The sequence below is a fragment of the Rhopalosiphum padi genome, chromosome 2, assembly GCF_020882245.1.
Source record: "Rhopalosiphum padi isolate XX-2018 chromosome 2, ASM2088224v1, whole genome shotgun sequence".
Classification (NCBI taxonomy): Eukaryota; Metazoa; Arthropoda; class Insecta; order Hemiptera; family Aphididae; genus Rhopalosiphum; species Rhopalosiphum padi.
The window spans coordinates 7,497,507-7,518,355 of NC_083598.1; the positions used below are offsets into that span (position 1 = coordinate 7,497,507).

General features: G+C 24.7%; 1 protein-coding gene across 1 annotated transcript; it reads left to right on the forward strand.

Moving 5' to 3' along the window:
* Positions 1 to 11,387: 11,387 nt before the first annotated feature.
* Positions 11,388 to 20,172, forward strand: LOC132921767 (mediator of RNA polymerase II transcription subunit 15-like). The gene is made up of 12 exons (XM_060984962.1): positions 11,388 to 11,746; positions 11,824 to 11,911; positions 13,668 to 13,725; positions 13,804 to 13,863; positions 13,928 to 14,331; positions 15,023 to 15,180; positions 16,878 to 16,954; positions 17,916 to 18,092; positions 18,187 to 18,308; positions 18,382 to 18,545; positions 18,621 to 18,723; positions 18,808 to 20,172. Exons 1-12 carry the CDS (start codon positions 11,688 to 11,690, stop codon positions 19,129 to 19,131), a joined length of 1,794 nt encoding a protein of 597 aa, XP_060840945.1. The 5' UTR covers positions 11,388 to 11,687; the 3' UTR covers positions 19,132 to 20,172.
* The last annotated feature ends 677 nt before the right edge of the window (positions 20,173 to 20,849 follow it).

Consider the following 20,849-nt stretch of genomic DNA (forward strand, 5'->3'; position numbering starts at 1 on the left):
TGTTCCTTAATAACTATTAATTCGTTAAAAGTTTGGCGTGACGAAAATCTCAGAAAAAGATAAAACGCACGCACAAATATTTGGATTAACGCCGCTATCAAATAATATACATGTTGGGCATTAATTTAGTTTTCTTTAAATTTGATATTCTTTGTTATCATTTTTAACTTAAATTAAAATAAAAATAAATTTTATTTCTATTTAAATTTTATAAATCTTATAAAAAATCTTATAATATCCTGACTATTTAACAGCATAGTTAATGTAAATTATAATAAACTCTATACGATGAGAAAGATAATATAGGGTCTTAATATGATTATACATTTTTCAAGAACCATTATTCTATTTACGAAAACATTATATATATTGATATATCAAAGTAAATTCGTTTAATTTGATGTAGCTGGTTTTACATTTTTTTAATCTTGAAACTGACAAAGCAATGAATAGGTAGCAAATTGAATTTTTACAAAGTATAGGAACATCTCATATGAATCAAAATTTAATTGATAATATTTTACTCATAAATTAAATTGCATATACTTTTTGTATTTTTTTTTTTTTTTTATAAGTGTTGCACTTTGTTTTCATAAATCTTCTCTCAAACTAACATTAACGTCGTATATTTTAACTGTAATAATTAAATAATTACCTTTGAATATTTCAATTATTTTTAAAAGTTTACTATCGTTGTCTAGTATTATAACTATTTCTGGCATAAGATCATTAAAAATATGACCATTTTCTATTGTATTATTTGTTATAACATTTTGTAAACATATCGGCCGATAAAAAAAATCTTCTCTCAAAACGTTTTTTGCACCTAATCGCGTGTAAAAGACTTGGCACGTGAATATTATTCGAGTGAGGTTGGACGCCAAGTAAACAAGTTTACACCAATATATACTATGTATATTATACTTTTCTAAAGTATGGAAACAAATATTGCCAAAATAAAATAACAAAGTACAGTTTCACGTCGTCTTATTTACATCATACAATTCATCAAAATGATTTATGAATCATCATAAAAATCGTTGTTTTTTTGTAGTCTAAATAAAACGTATCTTCCAAAAATTTTTATACCAAAAATATTTTAAATTTATATTTTTTGAGAGTAGGTTAGTTTCAGTTAACTTTATGTTATAATTGTATCATATATAAAATGTATATTTAATATTAAAAGGTCATCTAATCAACTGAAGCCACATGATTGCAAAATAAAATACTTAGAATAAGTATTTGTTTTTACTAATATTCTATAAAAGTCAGACTTATTTATAGACTAAAATAAATAATTTATTTTACAGTTAATTTTTACACTTTCAACTTATGTCATAAAAAAATTAAAAATAAAAATAATTATTTCATAAAATGCAATAAATAAAAAGTTGTTCTTTCAGTGATTACAGTCATGATTTCAGTCATCTTAGATAACATACAAATTATATAATTTTACAATATTAATATATTATTTATTTACTAAAATTTATTAGACGATATTACCAATAGTATAGTCTTATATATATTAAATGGTGACTCAACTATCGTTGATATAGTTAGTGAAACGAGACCACAAATCTTACAACAAAGCATCGGATTTTCTATCACACATATTTTTAAGAAAATCGTGTACAGTTCATGCATGCTAACCAAAATGTTATCTTTTAATAATAAATTTATTCAAATTTTATTTTTAGAATTAAAGACCAAATTTTTAAATTCTTTAAAACGTATTGTACTTACCTAATTCAAAATTCAAACGAGTCATTTTTCAATTATTAAAATGTTTAAAGAATAAAAATTCTTTAAAAATGGTTTTACAAAAGTATAAAATACATATAATATTGGATCTAGTGTTTATTATACTTAGATATTTTTTAAAAATCTTAAATATTTTTAAAACTACTAACTTGATTATTGATGTTGATACGTTGGAATCTTCAAAACAACTATCTAAAGAAATGTACTGTTTAAAAAATGTGTTGTCATTTGAAAAACAAAAGCGTATATCTCCGCAAAACAATTTTTAAATACATAGTATAAAAAATCTCAAGAATTTTAAAATATCGTCTTTCAGTATAATTAAAAATTAGGTGAAAATACTTGCAAATCACCTTACATAATAATTTATTAATACAAAAATAATAAAACTTAATCATGACTTTTTGCAATGTAATATTATTATCAAATTTTATTATTAGGTATACTTATTGTTTATTCAAAATTTTGAGTATAGTTCGATAAAAATCAAATAATTATACCTACATGAATCTATAATAGTCATCTAAGTGGCATAGTCAGGATTTAGCTTTTAGGGGAGGCAGATTATTTATAATATAGAGGCTTAACTAGAATCCCTCATAACTTTGTTATACTGAAGCTGTGGTTATATTAAATTTTAGACTTTTACCGCGACCTATTCATACAAATAACAATTTTAATACATGGTTGCGTCTTACGTAATACGTTCACGGAACACTGAAAGCATTTTACTGTTCATTGTTCAGCTATTTACCTTATATTATGGGTCACTTATATTTGCGTCTTGTGCTTATGTTGACGGGGTACAGGCCTTTAAAGACATTTTCGCATTGGTAATTCAGAATTATATTTATAGTACTAGTCGAGTATTTATTATACGACATATATTAACAACATGAAAATAGATTGGTATCTAATCGATAGGTTTTGCCTAAAATAAAATATTTAATAGATAATAAGATAGAATTTAATATTTTAAACGTAAGCTAAGGCACGTAATTTATTTATTTTTCACAAGCAATATACAATCATTTAATATAATAAAATTATAGGATAAAAGTAACAATTATGACAGGTTAAAATTATTTAATGAAAGGAGCCACCTATTGATGACACTTCCTATGATTACTTAATTATCATTATTACGAGCCGCAACACCATTTGCGTTTCAGACGTTTTAGGGGAATACCAGGTATGGTAGCGGAGACAAAATTTTTGATTTAAGGGGATTCGAATAAGTACTTAGGTGGTTGTGGAATCTTTTATAGAAACATTTAGATTCATAATTTATTGTTTTTAGTTTTAGGTCTGAATGAAGAATAAAATTTGAGACGTAGAGAGATCCATTTATTAATTTTGTTAGAACTTTGTTTTTAAATGCTTGAATTTTGTTAATGTTTAATTTCTTCGCATTACCCCATTGCCGCAGATTGTATGTCCATATTGTTCTGAATAGACTTTTGTAAATAAGAAGTTTGTTACTTGGAGGTGTATTTATTATTGTATAGTACAGTTTTTAGCATGCGTAGGTAACTATGTAGAACTAGTCTTTAGTCCTTATTAGGTGGGCCCAAGTTAGTCGTTGATCGAGTGTTGGACGAAGATATTTAACAGTAGAAGAGCAAGGAATAGTACCGTATAGAGAAACGTGCAAACGAAGCCTGTCTAAGGGTGGCATATAATATAACACAGAAATAATATGTGAATGAACAATATATTTTGTTTTGGTGTGGTATTTTAAAACACGATTAATATAAAATCATTCAGATAAAATTATAATAAAGTAAAAATAATTATCATGTATGTGTATTACTACACAGGCGTTTTTAAAACCGAAATTTGAAATTAAAACTAACGACAGTTTATTATTTATATTTTTAGTAGAACAAAGATGTTATTTTCACTAAATGACTAACTATTTCAGTCGCTAATGACATTTTTATGTAAATTACTTAATTAATAAAAGTATAAAATGTAATTTAAAAATGAATTAAAATAGTATGAAAAAAATTGTGATTCCCTCTGACAATTAACGAAATGGACATTTTATTGACAATAAAATAAAATAAAAAGATTTAATATTATTTTGATTTTTGAGTTGAAAACTAATTAATTACTCCCAAAACTAGAAACTGTAATCCTATTCAAGTTTTGCTTTAAAATTAATCCATTTTCAAGTATAGGTACTTCCATTAAAAATGTTAACCACAGATAATGAAAAAATATGATAATATTAGTTTACTATTATAATTATTTAAGCCTTAAGAGCTTTAAAACTAATGTCGTCATTAACATGATTATGCTATAAGACTTACTTGTAGGTAGTTTAAATAGCGTGAAACTTGTTACCCACTATTCTCATTTTAATAGGTTAACTTAATCAAATTTAATCCGCAATTTTATCATTACTTATTGAACTTACAATTACTATTATTAATAAGGCGTACTATTATTTGTGTGGTGCTTAATGTTTTTTTTTTTTTTTTTATAAACTATAATATAAACTAAAATATTATAATTTTAATAAAATGCTTAAAGTTTGAACCATTATTTTATTCTTAGTATTATTATATAATATATTGATATTCTCGATATCAAAACACTATAACTAGGTACTCGTGTATATTTATACCAATGTATAAAACTAATATTATAAAAAGTGTGTGAAGAGTATTTTATAAATTACAAAAAATCTTTTGCTTACATAATTGTATTTAATAAAAATATAATAAACACAGTTTTTAGTGTAAAAAAAAATTATTAATTAAAATAATATATGCAATTTTGGGTGTCTTATTATTAGATGAAGACATAAAGTATAGATAATATTATTGTGTCAGTTTATTGAAATTCTTGTCACAATAATAGGTATACCGATAGTATTATTGATTTTTATCCATTCTAGAATTTTTCTCTTATATGAACGATGTTTGAAAATATTATACGAATATAACAGTATGAATATTTTTTATTATTTATCCCATACATTAGTATTTGCATAGGTATATGCATCGTTAGCTGGATGTGTAAATCGTCTTTAATAAATTGTTTTATTGTTGCTATATCAAGTGAATATATTTATTGCGTTTATGTATAAATATCCTATACAGGGTACAGAGTCTCAGTGTTTTCCGTTTTCCCTTAAAATCGACGCAATAAAAAAGGAAAACACGATGTATAAAAACACTACCCTATATTCATAAATATTATAATATTATATATTATATCATGTTATAGAGGAACTGACACAGTATATTTTATCCTCATTTTGTGTTTCGCTTATCCCACACATATTATCATCGTTAAGGCTATTAGTTTTCTAAGCGTGCCTAACACATGCACGATGTCACAATATATAAACTATACCATACAAGCACTATCATAATATCATATTATGCTTTTTAAAATCTACAGAATTGACTGTCATATGCCCGCATACGTTGTATCAGTATTCGTATAACGATATACGGAAATAATATATTTATCTATATAAATAGGTAACCGTAACTGACTGTATCTTCAAAAAGCTCAGGTCATTGTACTGTTTTAAAAAAAAAAAATTAATGTTGATTATTTGGATAAATAAAAATAATTATCCTTTTTATACTAAAGTCATTCTGTACACATTATGTATTATTATTATCATCCTCATTATTAATTTATTTATTTATTTATTCATATTCATTATTATTTTTTTTTTGTGTACATTATTATTTTTATTATTATTATTATTATTATTTTTATTTTTATTTTAAAACATTAAACAATTTAAGTTTAAACTCACCTACAATTATTATTCAATCAGACTTTATCTTCATCTTATTACCTAATGTACTAGGTATGGCGTTTCTCCATTTTATATTTCATAAACTACTAATTATATTACAATTATCATTACTATTGCATGTTATTGTTTGCATGAGTTAAGTTATTTTAATTCAAATAATCTGATATATATTAAAATATATTAAATGTTTTGAAGCAGTACAATATTTTCATAAAATAATAACTATTAATCACACAGCAATATTATATTTTGAAAATATTTTCAACATTTTGCAAGAAAAGATTAAAAATTAATATAATAATATGTTAAGTTTGCGTCCAGAATGTTTTTACCGAATATTGTTGAAAGTATAAGATAAACGGACCCGTCTATGTGTAAAATTTAAAATTAATAATTAAAAAATGTTACGACTTTTAACATATCTCGTCTTATAATATTACAAATAGTGGTATAAAAGTAAAACCTTTGTAATGAGACTTAAGATAGTACCTGTATAATATTAAAATGTATTCCATTATAAATTTGCAATGCTATACAAAGAAGTTTAAAATTATCATTTTAAATTTTTTGGAATTTTTATTAACATACTTGGTGTGTTGAGTTGATTGTTTTACATTTATAATGGACAGTTCAAAGTCATATAAATTGTATTTCGAAACTCAATGATGTGTGAAAGAGCTAATATATAACAAATTATATTATATAAATCAATCTAGATGACTAGATGCATGATTGATTATGATTATTGATGCATTATAAGTCAACCACTGCCTACACTGATAAAGTGATAACATATTATGTTGGAAATAATGGAAATAATACAGATATTAATTTGTTTTAAGGATAGCATAATTTAATTTATTTGATAATATATAGTATGTGCAAGTGTAATAGTGCATATTTCATACAGACTACAACAGAGTAACAGACTTATTAATTAAGCAGATTCTATCACTGTTTAAAGCGTTTAAAATATGAACAAAATATAACTGTTTAAAAAACGTACTCTATAAGTATAGTTTTATTAAACATTATATATACTTGCATATAAGAAACATATAATACAATTACAAAATCTAACTTTTAATATTATTAAATGTATGTTTTTATAATACATTTACGAAATTCCATAGTAGATGTTTGGAAACCTGTGCAATTAAAGCTTATTTCTGTTCGTTATTAGCACCATTTATTCATTAGTTCAATACCTACCAATGAAACTGTTACATTAATTTAATTGTAACTTGTAAGTGATCGAATAATGCAACTTTCAAAAGTAATACTATTTTTTTTTTTTTAATAATATTGTTGTAATACTTAATATGTTTTGTATATTTTTATTTTTTGAATTTGCAAGTATAGCTTCAGAATTATTCATTACTATTTTATCGTTTCATACTTTAATTGTTGAATTTTTAATAATCTTTTAAATATTGTCTAACAAAATTTATTTTTGATAATCTATGATAAAAAAAATTAACGTCAGGTTGTATTACTGAATAATCTCCCTTCCCAAGTACATTTTTTTTATAAATCGTAACAGTGTTCTATAAAATATAAATTAGGTTTAGAACCAAGAAAGTTGGTGTTTTTATATACATGTTTAATTTTGATTATTATTTTTTATAAAATTTATTTTTTACTTCAATAGTAGATATTTTAGAGTCTAAAAATATAATTATTTTACATTGTATATTTGAACCTGACTATTATAGAACACTTTAAGAATAATTAAATAAATAAATATTATGCATTTGTGCCAATGTGTGTAAATGGTATGTTATTGTATTTTTTTAAGGATTTTATTAGGAGTTCAATAAAATACAATTATTATAGTTAAAATTAAATAGGTATTTGTTTTTCAATTTTAGTTTATATTGTAATTCAAATCTTAAATCTTCGGATATTTTTCTTTACCAATGTTATTGAGTTTTTGACAGCCTCAAAATTAAAACACCTACTTAATATATTTTAATGTACTTCAAACGATTCTATATCGTATACCTGTAATCTGTATACATAATACTTATATATTATACAGTTAAATTGGACACAAAATAAAAACAATTTAAAAATCAGTCATAAATAAGTAAAAGGCAGGTATATTTATTCAACTCATTTAAATTTTAAATTTCATTATTTATTTTTTCTAATATTAGCAAGCAGTTATATAACAATTTATTTTCATAGACCTACTGGGATGAAAAAAAGTGGAATAGGTAATTAAATAATATAGTTATTAGTAATGGCAATATTAGGGTTTGTGTATAACTGTATTAGAAATAGAAAAATGATGTTATTAAGAGTTAAATTTGGAATAGACCAACAATTTTTTTTATCAGAATTATAAAATTAATTTTAGAAAATTGAAATTTCAACAATTCTATATTTTTATAAAAAAATTAGGCTATGTCGAATAAATTTGAAAAATGTTAGTTATTTTATATTGGTTTCATCCCATAAACGTTATTGCTAGTAGGTACTTTCATATTTTCTCTTCAATAATAGTCGCTTGTCAGTCTACAATATATTTAATCATATAAGGTAGATACTTTCCTAGGTAGTCTTCTGAATATAAAAATTTTATAGCATCGTTTTTAGAGTTTGTTCGCCAAACACAAGCAGTATAATATATTTGATACTGTTTTCTAAAAATATTGGTAGATGATTATCTTTTTCGTTTAACTGAATAATAATCAAACAAAAATCGGAAAATCCATAAAAATTCACTACCTACCTATATTCAATTACTTAAATTTATACAAATTAAATATTAAATAAACTCATTATTGTTATTCCTAGATGGCTATACAATTTTGGCTACACGGTTTTTGTACAAGACATAGTTTAACTTCTATCATTGTGTATATTAAAATATTTTAAAATGCATTCGAAGTCTGTAAAAGTATTAAGACTCTGGTCCAGTTTAAACTATGGGTGGAGAATTGGAGTAAAGATGTTCGTTAGTTTTGTTCGGAGAAAAAATGTTCACCCTTGTTGTCTGGGAAAATAAAATACAAACCTCATCTGTGCGTTTGCAAGATAATATATTACATATATTGTGTAATATATATATATATATATATATATATGTATGTATGTATGTACACGTTTATACAGTTAACATATATAACGCTCTTTTCGTTTTCGTCAGACTTTTATATAACATCTTATATTTAAGGATAAATAAAAACATAAATCGCAGAAGAAGTTTCGTAAGGAGTTTTTAATCGTCAACATTTTTCATTCGCTACACAGATACGTATAAATATCTGTAAGTTTTTCAAACCCCGCGTTTAATGACTTTTGTACCTATACATCACGTAATCGATTACGTCACTTGCACATTAAACATTTATATATCAATCATCAATGCGTAGGTAAAAGTTTAGTCGTATATGTAAATAAATAGGTAATGTAAACACGAAACGCGTATTTAGTATTTTGATTTAAAATTCATAATTATACAAAAATAAATACAAACATACACAAGTATGAAATTATTATTAGGAAAAGTTAAATCGCAGTTTTTTTTTTATTAATTAAAACATATAACATAATATGATTTTAACGTTGACCACATAGTTATTAGTACATCCGGATGAAGCGAACAGAGCGGGTACTTTCCCCGAGAGCAAGTTTATTAAGACTACTTAAAATTTTATAGCACCTATATAGTAAAATGCTTATGTATAATATTTAACCAGATTACATCTAAACAGTGGCGTAGCCAGGATTTTGAAATGGGAGGAAACCCAAAATACTATTAAAAACATAGGTAATCAACAATTAACTATAACAGTTCATTTTTGTATTAAGTTGATACAGCCGATGCGGGGAGGCCACTGCCGGTGGAGGGGGGCATGGCTACACCACTGCATCTAAATAAGTCTAAAACAAAAATACAAAATCCTGTTTCTTTTATAAAATGTAATTGGCTGTTTAAGCGTTGTTGTTAAGTAATTGATTGTTTTTTTTTTTTGTTGGTGCGAGGATTTCTTGTCGGTGCCTACATTTTTTACCGAGATGATAATGTACGATATTGTGAACACTTGGAAATTTTAATGTGTTTGACAGTACTATACCTACTTTAAAAAAATGCTAACCTAAGGGAAGATTTTCCGCCTATATGCAAAGATGATGGCTTATTTATTATTATTTCATCTTTTTGAAGAATTATGTATGATTTAGGTAATGGCTTGATGTCTGCGTGTATAGGTCTTTTGTGTTTGAGATTATGTTGTATGTTGTGTGTAACTATTAATTTCAGTATTTTACAATATCTGTATATAATCTAAATTAGATCTAATACAATTTCGTTGATCGATATTTGATATAAAGTTAATAAAATTCTAAGTCTATTCTAACTATAGTTTCTATAGTTTTTTTTTCCTCTCCTTCCTTTAAATTTATGTCGAAAACGAACTATTAAAAATACAACCATTGAAATAATATATAGATATTATTACAATACGAGTTTGGAGGATAAATATAGTGAATAAAATAAAATAATGTAGAGCCACAGTCGTGCGTAGTCACAGATACAATCGTTCGTCGTACAACAAAGTTCTATCGAACAACCGAGAAATATTACGTTCTTGATGTCTATGTAGATATATTATTATATAGCCAACGTCTGATCGTTTGCATCTTTTCCGTAAGACTGAAAGGGTCGCTGGCAACAATGAGAATATTTATAATGGTACATATTATTCAGACAGATTTTTAGTGCCATGGTACTATATTGCACACTTCTCCCGACCACCCTTTTAAGTTTTGTCAAAACCACTGTCAGACGAAAGACGATAAACACCCAGTGGTGTTCAGTGAGCATTTATAACAATGACATATTTTTTTGAGATAGACCATAGTAATATATTACAATTTTTATTATGTTGTATAAACCACTTGGCGATAAACAAACAAACAAAATTAATTATGCATAATAATATTATTATTTGATTGATAATACTGCAGTCGAGACGCTATAACAATATATACGAATATACTATATACCACGTCGTTATATATATATATATATATACCTAATAATATTATACAAAATAAATAATAAGTAATTTTTTTGTTTTATCACCGTCGTATGTACCTATATGGCTATATCACCGTGTACCTACGACAAAATATTATGTACGTATCGTCATTGGAGACATTTAAGGAGGCGATTCTTTGGGGTGCACTCATGAAATTGGGGACCTTATACGACTTAATATTCCATTTATTCATTTTATGGTTAATTATTAATTCTAAATCAATATTGTATACCTAGTACAGTACAAATATGTTATAAATTATATTAAATCATTGATTTAAATAAATAATATAAATAATAAAAATTGGATTTACCTATTTTTTTTTTAAATTAATGATCATATCATGTTGAATGACCATAGTTTTGTATTGGATTTGATGTTGCTCATTGGACAATCTATGGTATCTATTCATAAGTAAATAGTGTGTAGTGTGAATTCATGCCAATCGCGTGCTAAATGTTGACATAAAAAAATTTCAAAATTGTTTAATGGGTGCGGCTTGCGCAATGCACGTAAATAGTTCGATGTATATTATAATGGTGTCGATTGACGATTGGAGATCTGAAAAATAAATAACGGAAAACGTATACGTCAGCGACATCTATCGTCGTCAGTACGTAGTAGAGGTCGCGGACGGTTCTTCGCGCACTCACACAAGAGTACGAGACACCGCTGGAAGATGGCGCTGCCACTATCACTCGGACCATGGATAAAAAAACATTTCACACCGGAAAAATATTTATAAAAAACGATTATCTGATAAGTCTTAATTTGTTTACCAGCGTATCTTTATTCTTTAAAAGCTTTTTCTAATGATTATAATTTTCTACTTGCGTTTTGCCGACTTCTGACTAGTGAATTGTGACTTAAAAATTTAAAGATTTCATTCGGCAATTTTTATTTGTAGTTACCTCATAGAATATTGTCGCTATTAAAAATAATTATTTTTGTTCAATTGTTAGTTTGAAAACAGACAGCTTGTCGTTGATTTATTTGTCGATATTTCAATAGTGTTCAGTTTTCAACTATAAATCGATATTAAGTAGGTGCATACTATACAATATACACTTACAACAGCAGTCATGAGCGACGATGATATTTGGCGTACTTCGAGTTTTCGACACAATGTGGTCAATAAAATGTATGTGTATAACTTCTGTGAACTACTGCACATTTGTTATAGACATCTCTCAAAATATTGTTTATTTGTATTTATAGTGATGAAGCTATTGCTCAATCAGGAATGCCCACGTCAAAGAACAGTTTGGAAATGGAAAATCATGTGTTCTTGAAAGCCAAAAGTAAAGTAAGTAATGCGTTTTATAATTCAATCATATCTACTTTAAGGTATTTTTAGGAACAACATAGTTGTATAACAAAGAGAAAATTTAAACATGTTTTATTAAAAACGTATTATGTCAACAATATTGTATTCAATATTACATTATATACATAGTATATTATAATGATAATGGCTGTGCTTAAAAGACAAAACTTGTGTATCCGTTTTTTGTAATTTCAGGATTTTTATATAACACAAAAATAATATAAACTCAACTTTCAACTTTTTAGGTTATAACGAGTTGATATTAATCATTATTGTCATACAAACATTAATAAACCATCTAAATTTATTATAACTTATATATGTCTATGTGTAAATTTCATGTTTAAATCATAACTTGTAATCTCAATTAAATTAATTACAACATAATACTTAATATATATCTCATAATAATTATTATTTTAAATAATGTATAATGTATATTGATGCATTGTTTGATATCATAATGGTGTAAATAAATTATTTTTTATTACCAGATTATAGTGCTTAATTCAATAATATGTCATGTACTAATAGAGCGAAATAATCAATGTTACAGTAAAAGTAAAATTATTGTTAAAATATCACAAATCTTTTTTTTTTTAAGAGAAAAATATTGTGTATTGTGAAAAACCATAGTTTAAAATATTTAATAACTTTAAAAATCATAATTTCAGTTAAATATATTTATCTAACGGTGCTTGCAGACTAAATACAGTGTTCTTATTTATTTTGTAAAGCCCATTCATGATGGATTGATCATGCCAAACATATTTAGCTGAATAATTGTATTGCTCTCAAATTTAATTTGATCTAAATGCCCCGTAATCACTGTAACATAAATATATATTCTTTCATTATATCATAATATATATTTTATAATGATTCATTAATATGTATTTCCAATTACCATAAAATGTTATAAATTAATTTTGGTTAATATTTTCCATGTACATTTTAATATGTGATTATTATAAAATCAATCAATAATATAGCTCTATTAAAGATTATTATCTTTTTATATAATCATCAATAATATTCTAATTATTTTGCGAGTACGTGTTCATCAATAACTGATAATAAAATGTAGTACTTTTTTTCTTTAATTTTCATTTTTAAGACATTTATTAAAACAATTTACTATGATATGATATAATTTGGTAATTTATAAAGAAATAATATTTTTTTTTACTTACACATTTTTGTATCTACTTAATTTTAGTTTTTAATTATTAATTTATAACAAAGTATTTTAAAAATTGTATTGTTAAATATTTACAATTGATAAAATCCCATTACATATTTAAACTAGGTATGTGCTATATTTTTATTCTTAAAAATCTTATGTCAAATAAACAAGTATAAAAATTGTATTTTTATTTTTTTAAATATTTATGAGTAATATATATGGTACTATTAATATTCATGTTTTATGTATTTATATAATATATATTATTAATGTATTTTTGGTCTCATACAATGATTATGAAAAAAATTAGATGATTTAAAAACTTTTTTTTAATTGTTATTCATTTACTTTATTTCTTATTACTATCATAATTATTAATCTTAGTTCTTAACATGCATTCTTTAAAAAATATTGTAATCTATTACACTATTAAGTTTTTTTGATACCATTCCATTTGTAGCAAATATTAAATTAAAAAAGAACCATTACTTTTTATTCTATGTTTAAATATTTAATTATAATATTATATATTCTTTTTTAATATTTTAGGATGAGTACTTAAGCTTTGTTGCACGTTTGTTGTTACATGTAGGTGGAAGAGATATGAGTAAGTGTTATAATAACATTGGAATATTATTATTTCAAATTTAAAAACAAATAACTACAACTATGTTTTGGTTCACAGGAGGTGGTAATCAGATGATGAATATGAACCAAAACCCTGGTCCTGTAAATGCAACAACATGTAAGAAGTTAAAATCAAATATAATCGAATAACTATAGCATATAAAGTTTAATATTAATTCCAGTATTGCAAACATTAAACAATCGACCACAAACTCAAAATAAATTACCTGGCCAAATGACAATGGGACCTGGTCCAATGAACCAAGGTCCAATGAGTCAAGGTCCAATGAACCAAGGTCCACCATTAAGACCTAGTGGACCTATGGGTCAAGGACCAATGATGCAAAATCCTAATGCAGGTCCTATGGGCAATCAGATGGGTCAAGTGCCTCCTATGCCTATGTCTTCAGTCATGGGTGGTCCACCAATGCAAAATATGCCTGTTCAAATGCCTGTACAAGGGATGCCTGTACAAGGGATGCCTGTACAAGGTATGCCTGTACAAGGTATGCCAGTGCAGGGTATGCCTGGTGTTGTTCCGAATAATATGCCATCAAATGCTATGGGTCGTATGCAACCAAGAAAAGTAATAATGTATTATAATTAAAAGTGCAAAATTGCATTATGATTTATAAAAATACTAAACAATAACAATATATAAATAAATACTTAATTGCTATTAAAAAAAAAAAAAAAAATGTAATACAAATATAAATCTATAACATTTATTATAAAACCAATAATATGTTTGTTGCTTAGCTCAAAATCAAAAATTTGATTTTCATATTATTTTTTTTAAAGTATTTTAGATTATTAGTTTTTATTTTTACGGTTTTATAACTAATTCTTTCTTTTTTTTTTTACTTTTTTTTTTGTTAGTATTTTTAAACTAAGGAATAGGTAAATTGCTTGTAAGAAACTATACATATTTTATTTTGATTATTTTGATATGAGGAAAATCTAGAATGGTTATAACTTATATAGAGTTTAGGTCTACACATCATGCTCCCAAATGCTATGCTTATTTTTATTTAATGATAAGAGCAAGCACTTGTAGACTATAGTTAATTAATGTTTTGTAGTGTTCTTAGAATATGTTTGAAATATTTAATTTGATAATTTATTTTTCTTGTAATTAAAAAAAAAAATATGATTCGTTATTTAAAAATTTTATGATTACAACTTACCAATTGTTACATGCTAATCTAAATAAGTGATTTATGTATTAAACACTCGTTGATGACTAATTTTTTTATTATATATTATATTTCAATTAGATGGCTGTTGGCCCAGAAAATGTGATGATGATTCCTAATCAACCAGTCGTTGGAGGATATCCAGCTGGACCACCAAGGTCTGTAGGGAGTAATCAATTTCTTAGTCACAATAGTCCTTCATCGCCTCAACAATCACCTGTTAATGTTCTTCCGTCTAGGTAAATATTTATATTTTATTAAAAATATATTGATCTTAAATGGCTAACACTTTCGGTCATATGAATATATTAGGTATATTTATATATTATATGCATATACATTTTAATGTAGTAGTAATTTGACATAAATCCTAATTTCAGGCTATAAAACACAAATCATACATTTTTAAAAATCTGATTATTTTTATAGATAGAAAAATTATAATATGCAAATTTATATTAGATCATTTTTGTATGAAAATTCTAAGATTATTAGATAAAAATATATTTGTATGGGTTGTTTTTGTATTTATGAATTTATCGATTGAATATGAATATGTAAGTAAGATAATAAGATAATGATGTAAGTCTATCCCTTTGTTTTTTAGAAAAGATAATGGTAGTAGGTGTATAACTATATAAAACCTAATCTTATATAGTTGAGTCGCGATAACTCGAAAAACTTGAAAACTCAAATTTTTTTTATTCCCCTAGAAATATAAATTGTATATAAATTTGAGTTAGATATAGAATAATACATATCTTAAAGGGAATTTTTATCTCCCTTCAACTTTGAGTATCGCGCCTCAACTGTATATTTGAAATTTGTAAAATAATTTTTCACGCACAGTACAAGGACTAAAGGGGCCCCACTAGTCTGTATAATAGCAGTACAGTAAGTTGTAAACCATGGAAAATTATTTTGTAATTGATTAACTTATATGCAGGATTGGGCAGTAATTAATTACATATATCAAAGTTACTTAACAGAGATTTGCAATTTGTAAATATGATTAAATCAAATATACTATGCCAACATTAAGAATCTTAAATTATTAAACTTTAAAAAAAAATTACTCAGCAAATATACCTATTTTTACTAAAACAATATATCAATATTTCAAAAATACAAAATCATAAAGGTAACAGTACTTAGGCCACAGGCAAATGAGTAAAAAGTAAAATAGTTGTATTTTCCAATAAAATTTTACTAGTTAATTTTTAACTGATATATTATATTAATCTCGTAGAAAATTGTAATTACTAATTTGTGAAAATCTTGAGAAAAGAGTTAACAGCTTGACTCCTAGTGAGCCCAAACTTCTAAAAACAAACTTGTACTATATAAAAATTCAATGGCCCAAGCTTCTCAATTATACACAGTATTTACAATTTATATTATTATTGAAATAAATAATTTATTTTATATTGTTTACTGTTAGTTTTACAAACTGTATGTTTTACAACCATTTATATTTTATTTATTTCTGGATAATTATTCTGATACTTATGAATTGTTATTATCCATTTGACATTTTATATATTACGTTTGCTTTAATATTTAAATTTAATTTATATTGTAAATATGTCATTGCAGTTATTATGTTTTATTTTTTATTTGATGTATTTGATGCCAGTAAGTTTCTTATTAGTTTTTCAATCATACAAATATATTTTATTTATTTATTATAAAAAATGTTTAGTTATAAATTATAATGAATTTGTTATAAGAATACATTAAATATCTTAAGTCCAAGTTTCAAAATTTAAAATCTGAGTTTACTAACATCACTAAAATGTAGTATATATTCTTGTGATGTATAATTTCTTAAATTGTACTTTTAATAATAAATATATTTATGCTTTAAATTATTCAGTTTATTATTATTAATTAATATAATTTTAATATTTTCTTTAATTAAAATTATATATTTTAGTAATCAAATGATTGGTTCACCAAGTGGTCCTCAACTAACTCCTAGTGGTCAAATGAGTGGGCCGATTAGATCAATTGGTATGTCTATTTAAATAAAAGTATTTAAATATATATGTATATATATTTCTTTGAACAAATAAGATTAGTATTTTAACAAAATATAAATTACTATTATTTTGAGTATCTGATAACAATTATAAGATACATTCATTTTGTTTAACTTCATTATAAATTATAATTCTGACACTGTACTGTATTATTAAGTAAATGTTAAAAATTTTATGATCACATAGCTCAATGTGATATTAACATTATTCATATAAAGTGAACTCACTTATCATGAGTTTGAATAAGTATAAATAAATACATTAAGTAAATTTGTAAATATATTTTTGATAATAATTGTATAGTTTTCTTTTTAATATCTAAAAAAAATCAGCTCTAGTTAAAATATAGATAAATCTGATAGATGGAAATAACAAAATACTAAATTAGCATGTATAAATATTACAATATTATATTAATTGAATGTCTTAACAATTGTCTAGCTATTTATTTTTGTTATATCATATTATCATTCAATATTTTATAAATTAGTTTTATCAAACCACTGTTAGCACTATGAAATATTTTATTTTGTTATAATTGTTTGAGAATATTTGAATTTCTTAAAAAATCACAAGGACCAGTTAATAATATTGACCCTACAATCCAACTATCTTAATTTATATGAATAAATATTTAAAATAATAATAATATGTAATATTGTATTCATTTTTATTCCAACTGTAAATTACTATCTATGTTTATTTTATAATAATAAAATTAATTAATTTATATCATGAATATAAGTATACAACCAGAAATCAAAACTAATTATTAAATTGAAACTTAAAAAAAAAGTTATTATAGACATTGAATTATTAATTTAAAATATCTTAATTAGAAAAAATGTTCAAGAATGATTTACATAACTTTGATATCTATATTATATGTATGAACTATATATAACACCATATTATGTGAATTACATTTTTAGGTAATGTGCCATCTCCAGGTAGTTCAGTTCCATCATTAAATACTCCTATGAACCCGTCATCTAATGCGGGTCCAAGTCCTCTTGCACAAGAAGACATAGCATATAGAGAAAAAGTTAGGCAACTGAGCAAATACATTGAACCTTTACGAAAAATGATTGCACATATGGGGAATGAAGGTAAAATATTGTTTAAAGTTTAATTACATCATCCTTATATTGATTTTTGTTATTATTTCTATTATATTTTTATCATAATAATTAATAATTATAGATGTTGAAAAATTAAGTAAGATGAAAAAGCTTCTAGAAATACTATCAACTCCCACCCAACGGATGCCGTTGGAAACTTTATTGAAATGTGAAATTGCTTTGGAAAGATTAGACTTAAGCAGAGTAATTACTTGTTATTTATTTCAAAGTTTATTCTACTGTTTCTTATAATAATTATGATTGTCATTATTATTAGGGAGAAGGTGGTAGTGTTCCTCCGCCACAATCATCTACCATGAGAGAGGTGCATCCATTAATTGAAGTGATTGGGTCAATGATACAATCACCAAACTTTAATCATACGCTTCACAGAACATTTGCACCTTGCATAGAATTTATGGTGGGCCAAAGACGACCTTTGTAAGTTCAAAGTTGTATTTATAAATTTGAAAAATGTTATTGATTATTTAATTAATAATTAATTGCATATCTAAGATCACCACCACCATATACAGGAAATGAAAATTCCAATGAAGTTCAAAGTATCATACCTAAAGCATTAGAAGGGGAAATTGCAAGACTCGATCAACGTTTCAAGGTATAATAAAGTTTAGATATTTTAGAACCATTTTATATACTTTTGAAGTATGCATATGTTATATAACCAACCATTTGATTTTAGGTTTCTTTAGATCCTGTTCGTCCAAGTGGAGTTTCTTGTATCCGTCTCTTATGTTGGTTGGATGATAAAAATCTGCCTTGTGTACCCCCAATTAATATCATTGTTTATGAGAATTATCCCCCTGCAAATCCCGCATGTATAATTTCGTCCAATGATTATGGTGGCACATCATTTCTCATGTGTGTTAAAGATGTGTTTGAGTCAAGAATGATGTTGATGCCAGTCCGTTTTACAGTGTCTCATATACTTGACTCATGGGAAATGAGTGTTAGGCAAGCAGTAGCTCTTTTACTTGATAACAAAGATTCAATAGCCAATAATTGAATGTGGTAAAACTCATATCTCCTGAACTCCATAAAGTTATGCTCATTTTATTTTGTTGTTATTATTATTATTATTACTTTTATTTGTGTAAGCAACAATCCTTTGTATTAAGTATTTTTTAACAATTAATCATTTTCTTTAATTTATTTTTAATTTATATAGCAAAAAAAAAACAAATATGGGTAAAAATATAACAAACTTATGATCAAAATATGTTTTAACATAAATAATAATTAAATATTAAAATTCAACACAGTTTTTATAAAACCATTAGTGCTGGTGAACTATCTTCAAGTTTATTATCATCAAAATTTTTCTTTCACGTATATAATTTGTTTTCCTTCAATAAAAGTCTTCTATTTTCATATTTAATTGTAGTTAAGAGCAAAACAAGTGAATTATATGATTTCACTATATTTCAGGTAACATACAAAGTTATAGTGGTATTGTTTTGCATTTTCACATTTTTTTTTAAGACATTTACTCTCATGTGTTATCTCTGTCTTACTAACATACATCATAGTAAATGTTCATTGAGCAGAACACATTTTGTTATAGCTTTAATATAATAGTAAATTTACCTAATATCAAATTTAAATGTTAAAATATTATCTATGAAATTTCATATGCTTTTATTGATATTATAATTTTAAAATGAGTTAAAGCTATGTAAAATATTACAACTTTAATATTCATAACTCACTATAAAATGATAATATTAATAAAAGCCTATGACATTTCCCAGATAATATTCTTACCCTTAAATTTTATGATAGGTAAATTTATTCTAATATTAAAGCTAACATTACAAAATTAATTCTGCTAAACAAAAATTTCCCTATTGTATACATGTAAGACAGATAACACATACGGGTATAACGTCCTCTTACTATGAGCTATTTCGTAATATTTTTACCCATACTTGGATCTCCTATAATTATTTATTTATTTGTTTTTCAAAAAATTGTATTATTAAATTGTTAATTTACTGTAAAAAGTAAATAATTGTTTCAAAATAAAATATATACATTTTGATACTTACATTATTACCTTACAATATCATACCTGCCTTACTCTTCCATCAAAGAATTCTTAAAAATCCCTAATTTTTCTTTTCAATTTCATTTTTTTAAATTTAAAAACTAGGTACTTACATCAAATTTTAACTCAGTAAGTTATAATCATAAACTAGTGTTCTATAATTTATATTTCTGAATATTTTGTGTGAATTAGTTAGTTTCTGGATGAGTGTTTTATTTATCCCAATTTAATCACTTTACTAGCTTCTTAATTAGAAACTAGAGATCAGATCAGACTAACAGATATTTTATTACATATTTTCATGTCAAAATAAATCTATATGGTATAGCTTAAAAAAAATTATAAATCTAGAAAATAATATAGATTAGGTTAGTTGGTTAGTAGAATGTATACTATTTATATATATATATATATATAAGGATAAGGATAATTTACGCAGTGTAGGAACTTATTACGTACCTATCTTTTTTATCGTATACCAACTTACATAATATATTAATATGTACCTTATTATATCGTGTAGGAACTAACATATGTATTTTTACCTGTTAGGTCTCTTGTAGGAACTTATATAAGTATTTTTTTACCTACTAGGTCAAGTGTAGTAACTTACATTCGCCCGAACCTCTCAACCCGCATTCCCCGTGAGAACACCTTTAAAAGAAATGTATATCGAG